The following is a 21,075-nucleotide window of genomic DNA, read 5'->3' on the forward strand; positions in this document are numbered from 1 at the left end:
AATATTTAATGTTTCTGAAAATTTAGGCTGTAACAAGACTTAAAAAAATTCATATTTAAACTATCTCTTAGTATTCCTGCAGATCATGCTGTGTGTTACCAAACATTAGTTGGGAATAGTAGCTATAAACAGATGAAATTTGAGAAAATAATATAAAAATAGTTATGCTTATTATACAATCTAGTTTCTTTAAAATATGATGCTGATTTTTACAAACCATACTTCATTCAACATTGAACATATGGCATTGTGGTTCTGAGAAAAATATATCTCTGATCAGGATTTCTGTCATTAAATTCATATTTATCAAGCACTTCACAAAATTCCCTTTAATTTTAATGCTTATCTCTTTCTATTATAGACTGTTGCTAACACACACAAAAAATCTATTAGAATACTGCAGCAATCACAAAAACACAATAGAAAAACAGGTACATTAAAATAAAAATTAGAGAAGTTTAACTAGAAGCGATTTTTAGTTGTCTTACCCATTACTAATAATCTAAAATGTAGAGTTTAGTTTGTGAGAGTACATACGAATATTGCATAATACTTCTTTTTCCAGAGTAAATGTGAAATATAAATTAATGTCATCTCTGCTGGCGACCCACTCCAGTACTCTTGCCTGGAGAATCCCGTGGACAGAGAAGCCTGGTAGGCTACAGTCCACGGGGTCTCGAAGAGTCAGACACAACTGAGCAGCTTCACTTTCACTTTTCACTTTAATGCACTGGAGAAGGAAATGGCAACCCACTCCAGTGACGGGGAAGCCTGGTGGGCTGCTGTCTATGGGGTCACACAGAGTCGGACACAACTGAAGCGACTTAGCAGCAGCAGCTGCTGGCATAAGAAATTCACATCTGAACAGAGAAAGGGAAAGGGAAGGAGTATAAAAAGAAAGAAGTGAGAGAGGTGTTTTTGATTTCTTCCTAAAAGGTCAGGCTTTACTATATATTTAATGAATAAATATATATATATTCCTTTATAACCAAATGAAAGTGCTGATATAAATTTTGTATCTTTTGTACCTTTTGAATTTTCCATTAAGAATTGACTCATACTTTTTGAATAAGATTTCAAATGAAGTTTAGATTTTATTAAAAATTCTACAGTATAAATTCATTATTATTTCTGCTTATTTAAAAACAAAAATTGGAAAGAATTTTATAAACCTCTGAAGATATGTTACACTCTGCAAAGACTAAATAAAATACGATTTTCAAAAATTTACAAGCGAATTTTAAGAGGTTTTAGTTAGCCTCAAAAACCTAGTGAGGCATACTGTATTATCTTATAAACTATTGGTTGTAACATAATAAATAGCTCAATATAAATGAATTTAAGCACAAACCATATATCACATATTACATGAAATAGAAAAAAATTGATAGTGTCTTCCCCCAAATTACCCTAGAAATTTCAAAGATTACATAATAACCAACATACAATTGTCAAAACAAAATGAACATATGAAATAGGAGTATCAACTAAAAATTGTATGTAGTTACTAAATTTCATTTCTTAATGAGCAATTATTGAAACTGTTAAGAACTGATGTCCTACACAATGGGATCTATGTTATATAATATGACTGGCAGAGGCAGTCAATAGAAAGATTCAGAAATGCAAAACAACTGCTTGTTTTATATAATTTATATTTTATTGGAAAAGCAATGTACATTCATTTTAATAATCTGTTTTTATTTTCTATATGTACTGTTTAAATTCCCCAAAATCATTCTCCATTGTTAATCATTTGAAACTCATTCATGTATTTGATTATTCATCCTACAACTAAGAGGAAGGTAAGAATGACTGTTGCAAACAGCCTAATTATAAAAAATAGATAATGTGTTTTTATACTACAATATTTTGAAGCCAATTTTGTATATATTGATGCAGGACTTTTTTAATGCATGTTATTCAAGATTTTTTTTGGGGGTCAGAGCACCAGTTTCTTAAGGCTGCCATAATAAACCACCACAGATTGGCCAGCAGAAAATAGCAGAAATTTATTCTCTAACTGCTCTGGAGGTTGGAAGTCTGAAACCAAGGTTTCAGCAGTTATTAATACCTACTAAAGTTCCTGAGGGAGAATCTACTCCATGCTTCTCTCCTAGCCTCTTATGGTTGCCAGCAATTCTTGGTGTCCCCTGGCTTGTAGATACATCACTTCAGTCTCTGCCTTTGTCTTCATGTGGCATTCTCCCCTGTGTCTCTGTATTTCTTCTCTTTGAATAAGGACACAGACATATGGGGTTAAGGGCCTTCTCTGCTCCAGTATTACGTCTTAACTGCTAACATCTGTAATAGCCGAATTTCCAAATAAGGTCACATTATGAGGTTTTGGAAACGACATGAATTTTGGAAGGATGTCATCCAACAGTCAGTGCAGGCAGTTTCCAGTTAACACTAATGAAAAAATTCCCGTGTTATATAACATCCAAACATGATTGATGACATAGGTGAATCATTCTTGAGTATTACATGCAATCTTTTGTATTCTAATCACATACTCAGATGGGTACCTACCTTTGGGAATCAGTTTCATTCACAAATATGACTTACATACAAAGAGGAACTTAGAAAATTCTTTAGGAAGGATTCAGAGGATTAAGCTAGGTACATTCATTTCTAATATGAGCACATTGCTGCCTAGAATATTTTCTTATTCTGATTTCACTGCCGAATTCTTCAGATTTGAATGTGCGTGTGTACTCAGTCTCTTAGTCATGTCCAGCTCTTTGCAATCTCCTGGACTGTAGCCCGCCAGGGTCCTCTGTCTATGGCATTTTCCAGGCAAGAATACTGGAGTGAGTTGCCATTTCCTACTACTGGGGAATCTTCCTGACCCCAGGGATCAAACCCATGTCTCTTGTATCTCCTGTGCTGGCACGTGATTCTTTACCACTGCGCCACCCGGGATATCCTCAGGTTTGAGCAGTCTGTAAATTAAAAGTGGTAAACAAACTTGGGAACTAAAGTTAACTATTACAGAGGTAGATAAAGCAAGTCTGAGATAAATGTAAGTTTTTAATTCTTATCTTTCACCCATCTAATTATGTTGATAGTTTATTCACTGGATTCGCCAACTTAGGTTCTGTAATTATAATTGATAAAATGAATTTTCCCTGTATTTGAATAAATAGTTTACTGAGCAAATTAATAGTATAAATATGACTTCAAGGGGAACTACTTAAGAAAACAATCATTGACATGTACCATTAACCAACATGCCCATGTATCCTATAGCTAATTATCTCTTATTCATTCTTGGAGTCATAAATCAAGTACCATGTTGTCAGTCATGGGATTGCATCACTATTGGATGTATTTATGGTATTTTATGGAGCCTGGTATGCTACAGTCCACGGGGTTGCAAAGAGTTGGACATGACTGAGTGACTAAACACAGCACAGCACAGCATACTACATCTATACAGGCCTTACCACTTCGACGATTTTATATTAATTTTAGTGATTAGTTAACTACCATCGCTCTTCTTTGCTAGACTATGAGTGAGTGTATTTTACTCACTTTTGTTTCTTTGCCTATTTCAGTACTTGCATCATAACTGAATAAATCAGAAACGCATACTTACATATAAAAAGTAATGTGAATTATGAATTATTTTCAACAATTTGTTAAAGAATCCTTTACCATGTGAACTCTGTAAATAAGAACATTAAGAGCACATTGATTTTAGTATCTGGAATAGATGATAAACTTTTCTGTTTCAATAGACTTTGACTATTTTGAATAGCTCAGTTAAAAAATGCAGGATTCAAATGATAAGAGATTTTACTATTTATCAAAAGCATTCTGGGCTATTACTATAATAAACACAATTGAATTCAAATATAAGTTTTATGAAACGTCCTCTGTGAAGGCTATTAGAGCAATTCTACATTTTTAGTTTGCAATATATGAAAACATGGCACATTTCATACTGAAAAATCTCTTTAAAACAATGACACTATAATTCAGTATTTAAATTTATCAGTGTAACACATTTTTAAAATAGTAATACCTGTATTTGAGAAAGTTATTCCCAAGGAGAAAAATTAAAATAAATTTCATGATCATTATTAACTATTTGAATCATAGACACTCTGTTGCAAATCTGAATATCTAAATTCAGAAATTTGGGCATGCAGATACAATTATAATCTCTCTTTTGACAACTTGATTTTACATACACATATTCTCCTCTTCTTTTAAAAAATTTCCTGGTTAAAGAAAGGATTTAACCAGAATTTAACCATTTCAAAAGTCAAATATATTGCTAAGATAAACATACTTTTCCAGTTTTGAGGTACTGCTGCTCCTTGAATTGAGCTTTCTACATCATGTTAATATTTTTTACATTTTCTTTTTGAGGGAAAAAAAGAGCTAAATACCTGCTAGCTCCACACATATATAGTTATACACCTTTATATATCCCACACTTTCTTACATTAGGTTGTCCAGGAATATCACATGAGAAACTGTGAGGAAAATCTTGAAGGATTAGATGATGAAAACTTTCTCACAATTTGATCGCTGCTCTAAGCTTGGCAGAGCGTCCTCTGGGGTTATCCTGTACATCTTCATCTTCTGGAGTAAGTACCTTCTTGTGTATCAATTTCCACATTAAAGGGGCCTTTCCTGTAGAGACGCCTTCCTTGTTTTCCTGATCTGAATCCAACTGTGATTTTTGTATCACCTTCTGTCTAGCACTTAGGTTAAACCTTTCTGTCATGCTTATCCCAAGCAGGAATCGTTTGATGATGCGATCCTCCAGTGAATGGAAGGAGAGGGCAACGAGGTGACCACCAGGTCTCAGAAACTTCTGAGCTGTCTTCAGTCCTGTGTAAAGTTCATTGAGCTCATTGTTCACAAATATACGAAAAGCTTGAAAAGTCTTTGTAGCAATATGGGTAGATCGCTGTAGCAAATCTTTTCGTGCATAAAGAGCAGAGGGAGGAAAGGCACCTACAGACAGATTTTGTAAAAACAGGAAAAGAGGACAAATGGGTCACATTAATATTTTCCACTATAAATTTACTGGGTTGTGTTTTATATATATTTAAGGAATTGTTTCCTTAGAAAATTGTGTCATTTCATCCATATTTCTCCATTTTATTTCCAAGCATTCCATCAAAGTTTAAAACTATTGTGTCAGTAACATCTTTCAGAACTCTTAAGGTTAATTGGAGTTAAACAAGAACAGAGAAAGACAAAAGGCTGAACAAATATTTGAAGAAATAATAATGAAAAACTTACTAACTTTGATGAAAAATGTTAACTCTAAGCTAAAAAAGTTCAATGATCTCAAATAGAATAAACACAGAAAACTGCACCTAGACACATCATAATTAAACTACTACAAGCTGAAGATAGTAAGAAAAACTTTGAAAACAACAAAGAAAAAAAAAAATACTGGAACAAAACTCAAATTGTTGAGGGGAAAAAAAGCTGTCTTCCAAGAAAACTATTTTAAAACCATTCTTCAAAAGTAAAGGTTCAAAGACATTCCAAATGAATTTTAAAAATGAGAGTTCATTGCTAATAGCTTTAAATTCAAGAAATGCAAAAGCCAATACTTCAGTCTGAAATAACATCAGGTGATAACTTAGATAGAGAGAAGATAATGAAAATATGAGTGATATATGAAAATAAGAAATATGTTTAACTTCTTAAAAGACAGGACTATCTTTCCGTCATTCTTAATTTCATTAAAAGTCAGGACTCTAAGTAAAATTATAACAATATTCTAGGGTTTATAATATAGATATATTGTATATGACAGCAGTAGTGCAAAGGATACACAGAGTGCATAAATGAAGCTACACTATCACAAGGTTCTTGTATTTTATGGGAATTTAAAGTTGCATATTGTGGTCTCTAAAACATTCAATAAAAATAATGCAAAGAAATAAAGCCAATAAATTAATAGAGAATAAAAATAATCCACAACATATTTTAACATAAAAGAAGGGAGAAAAACAGGAAAATAAAAATGAGGCAAAGAGAAAACAAATAGGAAAAATGGAAGACAATATATCCAAATATAAAAAAAAACACATTAAATATAAATGTACTAAACATCAATAAAAATGTAGAGTGTATGACTGAAAACTAGCAAGATCTAATTATACACTGTCATTGTCAAGACCTAATTATACATTATACCTAATAAATTATATAATTATACATTATAGAAATGTACATTAAATTTAAAAATACAAATAAAAATAAGCAAATAGCTGTGGAAAAGTATATCATGTAGAGAGTAAGCATAAAAAAGCCCAGAGAGACTATATTACCATTAGACAAATAAACATCTAAAATGGAGAATTGCTGTGCTGTGCTGTGCTGTGCTTAGTTGCTCAGTTGTGTCTGGGCACGAAGTCCAATAGACCGTGTCACTAATCAGATTCTTTGTGACCCCATGGACTGTAGCCCACCAGCCTCCTCTGTCTATGGGGATTCTCCAGGCAAGAATACTGGAGTGGGTTGCCATGCCCTCTTCCAGGGGATCTTCCCAACCCAGGGATCAAACCCAAGTCTCTGCATTGCAGGCAGATTTTTTACCATCTAAGCCACCAGGGAGAATTGCTAGACCCCAAAATAAACATTTCTTATAGAGAAAATAATCAAGATAGCAGTAAGATACAATTACAAAAGCATATGCACCAAATAACATAGTTCCAAAATTTTACACCTCTTAGAAAAATGACCCACATTTATATATGCAATTGTATTTTGACCAAATGTCAAGTTAATTCAATGCAGAAAGATTTTCAATGAAAGTGATTATATGTACAAAATAAAATGAACTTCAACCCTTACACCTTACTATACACAAAACTTAATTCAAAATGGATCATGAACCTAAGAGCAAATACTAAACCATAAAATATACATCTGACAAAACTCTCTTATTCACATATAAGGGAATCTCACAACTTAATAATAGTACATATTTTAGTAATCTGTACCTCTGGTAATAAAGTGCATTAAGACAAATCTGATTAATCGTTTTAGGAAACTGGATTAGAGAGGGGACAAATAATATTTTATATGTATCTCAGAGCTGAGAACCTGGCCATCTGACGTTAACAAATCAGTGTTACGTGTTCACTTTTCCCTCCACAAAATCTACTTCATTGAAAGGCTGGAAAACATTAGACACTAGGGAATTTATCTTCCAACAACCAAGTCTCTCAGAAACAAAAGTCAAAGTTGAGGAGGGAGTTCAACTTCTTTCCCTTTGATATTCAACTTCTCCATTTTCCAGGGCAAGAGTTTTAGTCACTGGACAATGTGTTTCAAAACATTCTAAGGATCTCAACAAACATGCATGATTTAGAACTTGAATTTAGAGAATGCTTCAGGAAGGCTGCATTCCCGAAGACCTTAAGTGATTCAAACCTTGCCTAATTCAACACTAATTTTTTCAAAGGGGAAATGTAATATATGTTTTAATGTACATGGATTTTAATGTAAAATAGGAGGCAAACATTCATGGAACACATGGATCAATAAATACTGTAGGATATTTCTGCTTTAAGGCTTCAGTTCAGTTCAGTTCAGTTCAGTCGTGTCTGACTCTTTGCAACCCAATGAATTAGCATCTCTAATATTTTGTAGAAATTAAACTATGGCTCCACATGGTAACTGGTTAGCTTTCCTTGTATTTTATCACATTTTAAAGATAAATATTTGAGGATGTGGTTTTTTAACATAGCCCACTGAATTAACCATACCTAGATATATGTTAACTAAATAGAGGAAATGACAGAAAAGGAGAAAGCTTAATTAATACTTTGTTGATATTATCATTAGATATATTTTTGAAAGCTAATAAAAATAGGAAATGCTAAAATAATGCAGTATGTCTGAAATCTCCATGAAAGTGAAAGTTGCTTGGTCGTATCTGACTCTTTGAATTCTCCAGGCCAGAATATTGGGATGGGTAGTGGTTCCCTTCTCCAGGGAATCTTCCTGACCCAGAAATCAAACCAGAGTCTCCTGCATTGCAGGTGGATTCTTTACCAACTGAGCTATGAGGGGAGCCCCCAAATCTCCATAGAAATTCTACATAAACAACAGCATTGGTTCATTTGATATGAAAAAATATGGTAGGCATTTTTGTTTACCAGCTAAAATGGCACCTTCCTGTATCATAATTATAGTTTACAATTCATGTAGCCAGCTAGATATAGAACTACAAGATTCCTGACTAATTATTTTAATTGAAGAAATCTGTTTTTATTTCAAAGTATTCAGATAAAGTGACTTTATTAATACTTTATATTATGCAACCTCAAGTTTATATAATTCATGTTCACATTAAGTTCATTCACCCTACATATGACTCTGGAGCTCACAAATTAACACCAATGTAACTAGATAAGCTTGTCTTTATAAGGTTTAATTAGGCCTTGTCACTATCAGATAATGGAGAAAGAAAATAAGAGCTTTCATTTATATTTAGGAATGGATGATCCTGAAGATAATAGGATAACTAGATTTCATGAAGCTTTCCTTCTGGCATTTACTTCTGCTTAGGGAATTCTAACCTGGACTATGTCCACTGGGTTTCCTGAGTAGGATTTTTAGGAGTGGTCCTGTCAGCCTCCCCAAGTTGCATTTTTAGGGAGATGACAAGGGACTGCAATGGACAATGTGTGGTTTTGTGGAGCTTTTTAGTGCTGCTCTGGGGATCAAAGACAGTATATCCTCTCTTCCTTTATACTGGCACTTTTGTGTCTGTAATTATCAGAAGAGAGGCTGACGATAAAGATTGTGTAAAATGAAATAAGAAACAAAAGTGTATGAAATAAGATATGGTAATGGAAATTAAAACAGTAAAAACAAAACATCAACTGTTAATGTTACAGACAGACAAAAATATAAGAAAAGACAGTCCTACTATCAAGAATTAAACACGATCTTTGTCTGAATTGGAAAGTTAAAGGACAATCAGTAAATGTCCTGTGCTTCTGAGGTAGCAAAAATGATTTCCTTGTGAGAATCACTAGTCAGAGAGTAACTCTGCTACAGAGTCCTCTTAAGTATGCTAGTCTATACTAGGTAGGAACAGTTGCCTACAAATAATCAGGAAAAAAGATTCAAAAACTATATTAGAACCAAGGTCTACCTATGAGCTAGACTCTAATTTAGGCCATAGGAAGAAAAATATTAGTGATACCTGCTCCCTAACTCTGAGGAGCTGGCTGTTTTGCAATCCTTCTCCACTGCTTTCTCATCTCCCATATCCTGTTATCAGAAATAGAAACTGGTCTCTCTGTTTTTCCATTTCCTGAGTTTAATCACAGAGTCTTGTATGGCTAATTCATTTGATTAAGGCATAGAGCAGGTAAGACAGAAAATATGGACTCAAGCACAATCTGGGTCATTTGGTTTGGTACTGAGAGAAAATCTCCTTTTCTATTTTATAGTCCATCAATGGATTCCCTTAACACCAAGCCACTGTATGTTAGTTCTAAATTGGAAGAGGTGTGCTTACCCTTCGTGGAGCACTTATCACACTCCTGTAATAACTAGTTTACTTGTCTGTCTTACTCTACTCCAGTCTCCTTGTGAACAGGAATTATTTCATGTTAACTCTTATATTCCTCCTGCTTAACAGACACTTATGATTGTTAATCCTGACTGTACGTCAGAGTCACCTGTGGAGCTTTTGAAAAAATAAAGATGCCTGGCTGCAGTCCACACCTATTGAATCAGTTTCAGGGGTTTATTACACAGGAATCAGTACTTTACAAAAGCTTCAAAGAGGATTTTGATTTGCAGCCAAGATGAAAAACTGCTGTAGTAAACACTCAGTAAATGTTTGTTAAAAAGATAATGAATAGATAATGAACAAAAAATATGGGCAAATGAATAAAAATCTAGGACCATAACTACAAACAGTTTTATTCACATCATTGGATGAATAAACAAAGAGTATAATATTCAGTCACATCAATAAGTGACTAAATAAAGAACATAATATTCCTAGAGAAAACATTATGAATAGAATTTTAATAATGTCATGAAACAAATCCCATTCTATATCCCACTTTTTGGCCAAATGTGATTGTGGGTACTAAATTATGATTTTAATGGAACAACTGAACTCTTACATTTGCTAAAAATTTCATTGTCTGAATACAACTGCATGCATGTATTTAATGATATCTGATACAGACTGGGAATGTCCTTAATATTATTTGCACATGCAGTGGATCACTTGCAAATAATTTGAAACTGAGGCCCTGCAAACATGAAAACCTTTATTATCTGAAATGAGCAACTATGCAAAGTGAACTTTATTTTTGCATATTTTCTTTTACAGATTAATATAAGACATGAGAATATCTTGTTAAGATTTGCAAATTTACTTAAAAATTTTCATTTAACTCTCCCATAGTTTAAGTTCAAGACTTCCCCCAAAGATTAATGCATAAATATTACTGAGATTTTAAGTTAACTTTATCTCACTTAACATCTTTGAAATCCTAAACCACAAGTTTTCTCAATTTTTCAAAAGAGCAGAACGGTTTTCCTCCTAATACTTTAAAACAGCAAAATTATGTCAATAAAACAGACTACAAAAGGAAATTGAAAACTAATATACGTTCAATACCAAGTTCCAGATGTTCAACCTGGATTTAGAAAAGGCACAGGAACCAGAGATCAAACTGCCAACGTCCGTTGGATCATCAAAAAAGCAAGAGAGTTCCAGAAAAATATATACTTCTGCTTTATTGACTATGTCAAAGCCTTTGATCGGGTGGACCACAACAAAATCTGGAAAATTCTTAAAGAGATGGAAATACCAGACCACCTGACCTGCCTCTTGAGAAATCTGGATGCAGATCAGGAAGCAACAGTTAGAACTGGACATGGAACAACAGACTGGTTCCAAATAGGGTAAAGAGTATGTCAATGCTGTATATTGCCACCCTGCTTATTTAATTTATATGTAGAGCACATTATGAGAAACGCTGGGCTGGATGAAGCACAAGCTGGAATTAAGATTGCCAGGAGAAATATCAATAACCTCAGATATGCAGATGACACCACCCTTATGGCACAAAGTGAAGAAGAACTAAAGAGCCTCTTGATGAAAGTGAAAGAGGAGAGTGAAAAAGTTGGCTTAAAGCCCAACATTCAGAAAACTAAGATCATGGCATCTGGTCCCACCAGTTCAGTTCAGTTCAGTTCAGTTCAGTAGCTCAGTTGTGTCCAACTCTTTGCAACCCCATGAACTGCATCACGTCAGGCCTCCCTGTCCATCACCAACTCCTGGAGTTCACCCAAACTCATGTCCATCGAGTCAGTGATGCCATCCAGCCATCTTATCCTCTGTTGTCCCCTTCTCCTCCTGCCCCCAATCCCTCCCAGCATCAGAGTCTTTTCCAATGAGTCAACTCTTCGCATGAGGTGGCCAAAGTACTGGAGTTTCAGCTTTAGCATCAGTCCTTCCAAAGAACACCCAGGACTGATCTCCTTTAGAATGGACTGGTCCCATCACTTCATGGCAAATAGATGGGGAAACAGTGGAAACAGTGAGAGACTTTATTTTCTTGGGCTCCAAAATCACTGCAGATGGTGACTGCAACCATGAAATTAAAAGAGATCAACCTAGACAGCCTATTAAAAAGCAGAGACATTACTTTGCCAACAAAGGTTCATCTAGTCAAGGCTACAGTTTTTCCAGTAGTCATGTATGGACATGAGAGTTGGACTATAAAGAAAGCTGAGTGCTGAAGAACTGATGCTTTTGAACTGTGGGGTTGGAAGAAAAGACTTGAGGTTCCCTTATACTGCAAGGAGATCCAACCAGTCCATCCTAAAGGAAATCAGTCCTGAATATTCAATGGAAGGACTGATGCTGAAGCTGAAACTCCAATACTTTGGCCACCTGATGCGAAAAGTTGACTCATTGGAAAAGACCCCGATGCTGGGAAAGATTGAAGGCAGGAGGAGAAGGGGATAACAGAGGATGAGATGGTTGGATGGTATCACCGACTCAACGGACATGAGTTTGAGTAAATTCTGGGAGTTGGCGACGGACAGGGAGGCCTGGCATGCTGCCATCCATGGGGTCGCAAAGAGTCAGACACGACTGTGTGACTGAACTCTACTGAACTGAACACTTAAAAAAATGTATATTTAAGAGTAAATGAACATTAAATCCACTAAGGGATAACAAATTCTAATTTCAGTATACTTCTAGACACTATTTGACACTTACATCTCTCATGTTAAATAGGGAAAATTCATACCATAAGAGATTGACCCTAGCTATTCAAGAAAATGGTTGAAGTGTTCTGCCTCATTAGAGGTACTTATTCTCACATTCCAGATCAGGTTTGTTTGCAGTGGTACTTTAAATTCCTGACAGTTTCATATTCTTTTCTTTTCTTCTTCTCATATCAGCATCTTCTGGTAGCTTTTTATCTTTACCTGGAATGCATCCATAACCCCACCGTTTCACATCAATTCCACTGCACTCACCCTAGTGCCAGCCATCATCATCTTTTCCACACAGTTACCAGCAGATCTTGTGCATACAAAAATTCAATGTCATTCCACAGTTCAACACTTTCAGGGTCTTTCTATCACATGAAATGGGAACTGAAATTCTTACTGTGGCCAAATGTTTCTATGTCATATACAACTTCTGCTTCTCATCACCCCCATTTTTCCAAACTCTGTACTCTTAACTAATCCATGGAGTGTTGCAGGCTGGGTCCTTTGACCTGTACCAAGAATATCTGTCTGCCAACATATACCTGGATGGGTAGCTCCCTACTTTATTCAGGTCTCTTAAACATTGCAGCATTAGAAAAGAAGGAAAATAGCACCTTGTCACTGGAGTCCTCTTATATGGTTTTATTATTTTTTTCAAAATATCAGGGATAAATATTTATTTACCATCTGTTTTCCTCCATTAAAATATATACTCAGTAAAAACAGAGACTTTGTTTACTGCTATAATCTTTTACACCAAAAACAGTTAGTAGATTGAAAGAATGGTTGAATTTACACTTTGAAGTTATAAACACAGTCATTGTTAGAGAACAAAAACAAAAGCAAAAAATATATCGTGTTGTATATGAAGTAAAATGTTAATGTCACTACTCAAATTCCATACAAGAAGCAATCAAAATGTATACTTTCTAACGTTCTTTAATAGATTCATGAAACTTTGTATATAAATGTATATTTATAAAAAGAGAATGATCTATACAGTATGTGCAAGTGTCTGTTTACCTGCCTTGCTTTTAAAAATAATTTCAGTTGCCTAGACACATTATGGTCCATTTTGTCTGTTCATTTAACAAATGCTTGTACTGTCAAGAACAGTACCTAACTGGGAATGGTAATTAAGACAGAGGCAATCTCTACACTGGTAGAGCTCAAATTGCCAGCACAGCAGGAATATTTGGGATGTTTTCTGTTTTTACTATCACACACACACACACAAATGCTGCAGTAAACATGTGAGCTGCACATTCAAAAATTCTATATAGCAGAAAAACTACAAAGTAAAAAGGCAATCATGATCTGGGGAAAACAGTTCAGTTCATTTCAGTAGCTCAGTCTTGTCCAACTCTTTGTGACCCCCAGGGACTGAAGCACACCAGGCCTCCTGTCCATCACCAATCCCGGAGTTTACCCAAACTCATGTCCGTTGAGTCGGTGATGTCATCCAACCATCTCATCCTCTGTCTTCCCCTTCTCCTCCTGCCCTCAATCTTTCCCAGCATCAGGGTCTTTTCAAATAAGTCAGCTCTTCATATCAGGTGGCTAAAATATTGGAATTTCAGCTTCAACATCAGTCCTTTCAGTGAACACCCAGGACTGATCTCTTTTAGGATGAACGGGTTGGATCTCCTTGCAGTCCAAGGGACTCTCAAGAGTCTTCTCCAACACCACAGTTCAAAAGCATCAATTCTTTGGCACTCAGTTTTCTTTATAGTCCAACTCTCACATCCATACATGACCACTGGAAAAACCATAGCCTTGACTAGACGAACCTTTGTTGGCAAAGTAATGTCTCTGCTTTTTAATATGCTGTCTAGGTTAGTCATAACTTTCCTTCCAAGGAGTAAGTGTCTTCAAATTTCATGGTTGCAGTCACCATCTGCAGTGATTTTGGAGCCCAAGAAAATAAAGTCAGCCACTGTTTCCCCATCTATTTCCCATGAAGTGATGGGACCAGATGCCATGATCTTCATTTTCTGAATGTTGAGTTTTAAGCCAACTTTTTCACTCTCCTCTTTCATTTTCATCAAGAGGCTCTTTAGTTCTTCGCATATCTGAGTTTATTGATATTTCTCCCAGAAATCTTGATTCCAGCTTGTGCTTCATTCAGCCCAGCGTTTCTCATGATGTACTCTTCATATAAGTTAAATAAGCAGGGTGACAATATACATCATTGACATACTCCTTTTCCTATTTGGAATCAGTCTATTGTTCCATGTCCAGTTCTAACTGTTGCTTCCTGACCTGCATACAGGTTTCTCAAGAGGCAAGTCAGGTTGTCTGGTATTCCCATCTCTTTCAGAATTTTCCACAGTTTATTGTGATCCACACAGTCAAAGGCTTTGGCATAGTCAATAAAGCAGAAACAGATGTTTTTCTGGAACTCTCTTGCTTTTTCAATGATCCAGCGGATGTTGGCAATTTGATATCTGGTTCTTCTTCTGCCTTTTCTAAATCCAGCTTGACCATTTAGACTATTAGCTATACATGACCAGTTCATGTATTGCTGAAGCCTGGCTTGGAGAATTTTGAGCATTACTTTGCTAGCCTGTGAGATGAGTGAAAAATACTTGTAACTAACTAAATGTGAACTTGTGATAGTATGCCTGTAGAATTCGTGTTAGTTAGGTCAAAAACTGTTTATGCCCATCTAAATTTGAATAAATACTTCTAAATTTACTGTCTAAATATCAATAGATTGTGTCAATTTACTTCCACCAATAGTATTTGTGAGAGTCTTGCTCCTCACGTCCTCAATTAGTACTAGACACTATCACTTTTTGTAACCTTGACCAGTCTAATAGTAGGTAAATGATACCTTATAGCTGTTTTAATTTGCATTTCTTTGGCCATTAGTAGAAGTAGGAATCTTCTCAAATCTAATGACCATTTGATTTTCACTATGAAGTCTGTGAACATCTTAATGTGATGTTGCTTTTTTCGTTACTGATTTGGAAGAACTGCTTATAAAATAATGACATTAACCCTTTGCCTCTCTATTTAGTTGCAAAGAATGTTCCTGGATTATGACTGTCTTTACAGTTTATGGATTTTTTTTCTATAGACTTTTCTTCATGTCTTTTAGATTCTGTCAAGTTTAGGAGGGCTTTTCTTACTCCAAGATTATAGCTATAATCAGCTGTGTTTTTCTGGTTTTCTTTCTCCATCTAAGTATTTGATACACAAGAAGTTGAAGTTTTAGTATAATATGAAGAAGAGATCTAACTTTATTTTTTAAAAACTATATAGCTAATAGCCCTGAAATAGCATATTATTTCCTTACTCATTTGAAGTACTGCTTTGATCAAATACTACATTTTTAGATACAAATAGATCTGCCTCTGGATTCTCAATTGTCTTACACTGATATATTCTCTATTTTTCTGCTAATATCAGATTATTACTACTTTTTAAAATTTTCCAGGATATTGGGCTTTCAGGTGGAGTAAGTCCCTCTTCTCCATTCCACTATCTTTCTTTTCAAAAATTTTATTGGTATTTTCACTCATTATTCCCACTTAAATTTAGAAATAATAAAGCATATAGTGATAAACACTTTGCTTGGAATTACAGTAAATTTCTAAATTGATTTGGATAAAATTTACATTATCATATCAAACAATCCATCTATGGAACATAGTATTTCCATTAATATTTTATATGTCCTTCATTAAAGTTAAATAGTTGTCTTTACCTAAGTCATGGCCAGGCTGTTTGTAAGTAGTGTGTTTACACATACACATTTTAATAATGCCTATGGAAAAGCATTAGAAATGATATTATACGAAGATGACATGATGTAATAGAAATAGTGCTAAACTTGAGAAAGGAAAAACTAGGTTCAGTGATCAGATATTTTACATTTTTATGACTGTTTGATGTGGGGCAATAACACAACTTCTGAGTTTGTTTCTCCATTAGAAGAGGAGATGGTAACACTTTTCACAGGGTTATTCTAAAAGTAAAGAAAATACTCAGGAGCACCTAGTGCGTACTTGGTATAAAGTAGTCACTTTATGAATGTGAAAGTGACTTCACACATTTATTTATTCTTCTCAGTTGTAAAATGGAGTGATGAGAGGATTTGATATGTTAATTTGAGGTTCCAAACTAATTTTACTTTCATCCTGAACTAATAGCAGAGTAGGTGGGATAGACGGCTGTTGAAAACCCCTGAAGCATCTGAGTAATGCTTATTGGATTTAGGCATTAGACTAAAACATTTGGCATTTGGAATGAAGTTAAAATTTTCCTTCTGTAAAAATTAATGGTGCACTTCTAAGTTAACTTATATTATGGCATTCTAAGTGCATTATTTTTTTCCTCTGTTCTTTTTTTATTACTGCCCTATTAATAGTTCTCATGGAACATTTTTCTGTACAAGTTATCTGCTTTCTTAAGCATAGTTACTCAAAGATAAAGGAGATGGTAGAGGAAGGGGAGAGGGAGGGAGTGGGAGGAGGACCTTGACTCTCATTTTTCAAACTGCTGTTCTGGGGAATAGTAATATAAACTGTAGCATTTGCATCCCCAACCAAACACCAAGGTGTCTATTGTCTCACAAGTCTAAGAAACCCAGCATGTTATACTCTTTTCTTGGAGATCCATAATACCCATTAGCGTTGTAAAGCTCTGAAGGTAACCATATAACTTTGTTTACCTAGGATGTCCAAACTTTTTGAAACAACTCTTAATTTTTAATAACAACTATTTATTCCATGGGCTTCCCTACTGGCTCAGATGGCAAAGAATCTGCCTGCAATGTGGGAGACCAGGGTTCAATCCCTGGGTTAGAAAGAACCCCCGGAGGAGGGCATGGCAATCCACTCCAGTATTCTTGCCTGGAGAATTCTTATGAACGAAGGAGCCTGGCAGGCTACAGTCCATGGGGTCACAAAGAGCTGGACAAACTGAATGACTAAGCACATCTATTCCACAGAACTCCTTTGCTGGGTAACACACTTGGGAAAATACTGAAAATAGGTTTTGTGTTAATCCTGTCTAAATATCTTAAGTATGCTGTTAAATTCCTATAATAATTCTGAGAGGTAAGAAATATCCATATTTCCATTTAAAGGTGAAAGACAAAGGAGTTATATGTATCTTTCCAAGTTCACAAGAGTCAAATGAGAACTCAGGTCTTTTTTAACAAGAAGTCCACTCCAACACTCCTTTTTTGTAATACAAAATGAATCTAACTTGCCCAGAAGAAAGGCATAACATTTCTGGCTAGTTCATCTAAGAAACACATTCTGAAAAACCCAGATTAGCATTAATTCATCTAAAAAGAAAAATAAAACACCCTTTATTTTATTATATATGTAATTTTTAAAATTTATTTAAAATGTTCTTGAGTTTTGAAGTGTGCCCCAAACAAGGTAGCAATTTTAAGACTGTATATAACTAAACCATCTCATCTCCTTTTTCCTGATAAGCCTTTAAGGAAGTTAAGATTAAATCACATGGTTTAGAGTGATTTCCAGAAGCTCTGATTCCATGTCTGGTGTTTTATATAACAACCTCATTTTCTGGGAGAAAATAAGTGTGGACTCTTTACTCTAAGCCTGAATAGCCTTTTACTGAGACATGTTGTAATGGAACCCAAATCACTTTGCATCAAGTTGCAAGAGTTTGGCTTTCTCTCCACATTTCCCTTGGGGAGATGTGCATTGTGAAGACTGAAGACTGCGCATCTGGCAAAGGCAGCGACTGCCCTGGTTTCTTACCCTGGGAACGGTAATGAATACCTTTGGCTTTTGTCCTTTTTGTTCCATTGAAAATAATATATTGTTAGCTTAGGTTATTAGACTGTGCATTTGTCTGTTTTCATCAGCTTTCTTGATAGTGGGTTTAAAAAAGAAACAGTTGCTACTGCTGTCATTATCAAAAGACTTTGGGGCAGGTACTGATTACACATTTTTGATTAAGAATCTAGACTCATCCAATGAAGTACATACTGGGCTTTTCCTGACTCACCTGCTGGAAGGGGGCCCTTTATAGTTGCCTTTATGTTCGAAAAATGAATGCTTAAAATTTTTCAGCTAAGCAAAATGAGGGTGGACAAGCTTGTGTATAATTAGGAATAAAGGGCTCAGGTGGCTAAAATTTTGGGGAATTAAACAAAGATCCTTTATTTTTTTTTTTTTTTCTTTAAAGCTTCTTGAGAAATGGTGAAAGAAGACTGAAAGATTTTCCCATACATTTGTTATTATGCATTTCTTGTAAACGCACAATTTTAGCAGTGACAAGGTAGTGCTCCTTGCTCTCATTCTCAGCCTAGACTGACCTTTCCCTCTTCTTACAGTTTATGTCTGTGCATGTGTATGCTCAGTCGCTCAGTTGTGTCTGACTTTTTGCAACCCCACAGACTGTAGCCCGTCAGGCTCCTCTGTCTATGGGATTTCTCAGGCAAGAATACTGGAATGGGTTAGCCATTTCCTTCACCAGGGGATCTTTCTGACCCAGGGATCGAACCTGCGTCTCCTGCACTGGCAAGTGGATTGTCTACCACTGAGCCACCTGGGAAGCCCACAGCTTATGTCTATTCATCCTTAATACTCACTAAAGTGCAATCTTCTCCAGAAAGTTTTTGCAGTGACCTTTTAATATATATTTTTATCAAACTATTTATTACTCAATGCTATTTGCCTATTAACCCCTTCTAGGTTGTAAAAAGTCCAAAAACTTTTTGTATTTTCCTTATATCCCCAAGCCCAGGCTTAGGGCCTGGTGTATGGTAGGTGGCAAAGGGGAAAATCCACTAAATAAGAGATATTCTTCCAGTCCCAAAGATCAAGATGTACCATAAATGGTATGCTGATGGTAGACATTCATAAAATCCCTGAAATCTTTGTAATATGTTGTGTATGCATGCAGATTTATGTGGAAATACTCCAGGGTTTCTATCAAAGGCTCAAATATACCAGTGACTCCAAAGTAGGCAAATTCTTGGTGAAAACATATTGAGGATACTGGGTTTTTAGCTTACTACTTACCACCTTTAATAATATCACCAAATCAGCCTTTGCATTTATCTAGTTTTGGTTTGTTACATTTTTTCTTTAACTCCAGGAATATCACCACTTAGCACCACCAGAAGTGTTGTTAAAAATCCCCTTTATGCATGACAGCAGACATTGGAAACTACAGCAGTGAATATTCAGTCTTCCTCTGACTCACAAGGAATTTCATATTAAAAGTAAGAGAAAACCTTGCTTAGTAACAGGCTGCACGACATATAATAATAGAACACAATTTGTATGTGGAAGTGGTAAGATAGATTTCATTCATAAAAAACACTATGCTTCTGGCTAAATGACTTGAGGTCCTAGAGAAAAATTATCATTTGTAGTTCTGGGATACCCTTATGCTACTTATACTTTTTAAAATTTGATACATTCACATGTTCAAATGTATTGAGATTTTTAAACTTGTGAATGAAATTAACAATGTGCTGTGGTTGTCAACGTGATGCATTGCAATTCCCCCTGAGTGGTAGGGTTTGGAAATTAATTCAGCTCTTGCACCTGTTTGCCAGCATTCGTCTGTTGAATTTCCATCACATTTAATAAGTCTCTGTGACGCAACTCGTGTCCTTTTGCCTGGGCTCCTTTAATATAGTGTTAAATTCTCACTCATCTGAAATTTAAGTAATATTACAAATTTGAAATTGTTAATTAAAATCTGTGAACCTCAGTGGTTCTGGATAAAATTGGCTTTACTCAGTGAGGTTCTTTTGAAACTTCTGCAGAGGCTCATCTAATCCCCAACTCCTACTAGGTTAAGTCTGATGACAACATGATCTCACTAGGGGTGGTGGAATCTTACAAATCCTCATACAATTGGGAAAAACAGTTATAGGCTTGAACAAAAAAGGTAACAAGGAACATTACCCACTGAGATGAAATAAAGGAGATGGCTCAGAATTAATATAAAAGAATATCAATTGCTTGAGACGCAGACATAGAGAACAGACTTGCAGACACAGTAGGAGAAGGAGAGGGTGGGATGAATTGAGAGAGCAGCATGGAAACATATACATTACCATATGCAAAATAGATAGCCAGTGGGAATTTGCTGTGTGACAGGGAGCTCAACCCAGTGCTCTGTGACAGCCTAGAGGGGTGGGATGGGGTAAGAGATGGGAGGGAGGTTCAAGAAGGAAGAAACATATGCATACCTGTGGCTGATTCATGTTGATGTATGACAGAATCCAGCACAATATTGTAAGGCAATTAGCCTCCAATAAAAAATTTTAAAAAAGAATATCAAATTAAAGGATGGATATTTTCACACATTATTTTTGAATAAAACTAATTCTATCCTATCTATGTCTTAAGATGCTTAGCACAGATGGGATAACTTAAACTGAATCATGATTCCTATCATTTACTTAGATAGTCCATATCAAATTTACTTATTGTATCTTCAAGCCAGGGTTGAGGACTATTTGCCAGATCCTGTAAACACAAAGCAGAAGTCTACACAGGAGTTCTAGCATATTAAAGACCCATAATAAGATTCTTCATTTGAACCTTTAGGAGTAGTCTATAGGGCAAGCAGTACTACTCTGAGTTGGGCTGGACACATTTCCCAGACTTGGGAGATGGTGGCAGGAAAAGATATTTGACAATGCCCTCTTTTTCTTGTGAGGTCAGTATATACACATAATTAATCCTCAGGCTCCAACATAAAGTTGCTCGCCCTCCTGTAGCATACTTAACCTGCAACGGAACACTTCTCAACTGTGTTGCAATTATTAAAAAAAAAAAAAATTTTATCGCTCCCAATGAAATATAAGCTTCC

At 35.4% G+C, this 21,075-nt stretch overlaps 1 protein-coding gene across 5 annotated transcripts in view; it reads right to left on the bottom strand.

Moving 5' to 3' along the window:
* Window positions 1–1,075: 1,075 nt before the first annotated feature.
* METTL15 (methyltransferase 15, mitochondrial 12S rRNA N4-cytidine) overlaps window positions 1,076–21,075 on the bottom strand; it is a 217,425-nt gene continuing 197,425 nt past the window's right edge. For 3 of the 5 annotated variants that reach the window (XM_070383631.1, XM_070383630.1, XM_070383632.1), the window contains exon 7: window positions 1,079–4,974. In XM_070383631.1, coding sequence (XP_070239732.1) covers window positions 4,529–4,974 — 446 coding nt within the window. In that variant the 3' untranslated portion in view covers window positions 1,079–4,528. Of the gene's footprint in view, window positions 4,975–21,075 lie in introns of all 5 variants that reach the window. The other 2 variants (XM_070383634.1, XM_005890673.3) reach the window with 2 other exon arrangements.

This window comes from Bos mutus, chromosome 15, assembly GCF_027580195.1.
Source record: "Bos mutus isolate GX-2022 chromosome 15, NWIPB_WYAK_1.1, whole genome shotgun sequence".
NCBI lineage: Eukaryota > Metazoa > Chordata > Mammalia > Artiodactyla > Bovidae > Bos > Bos mutus.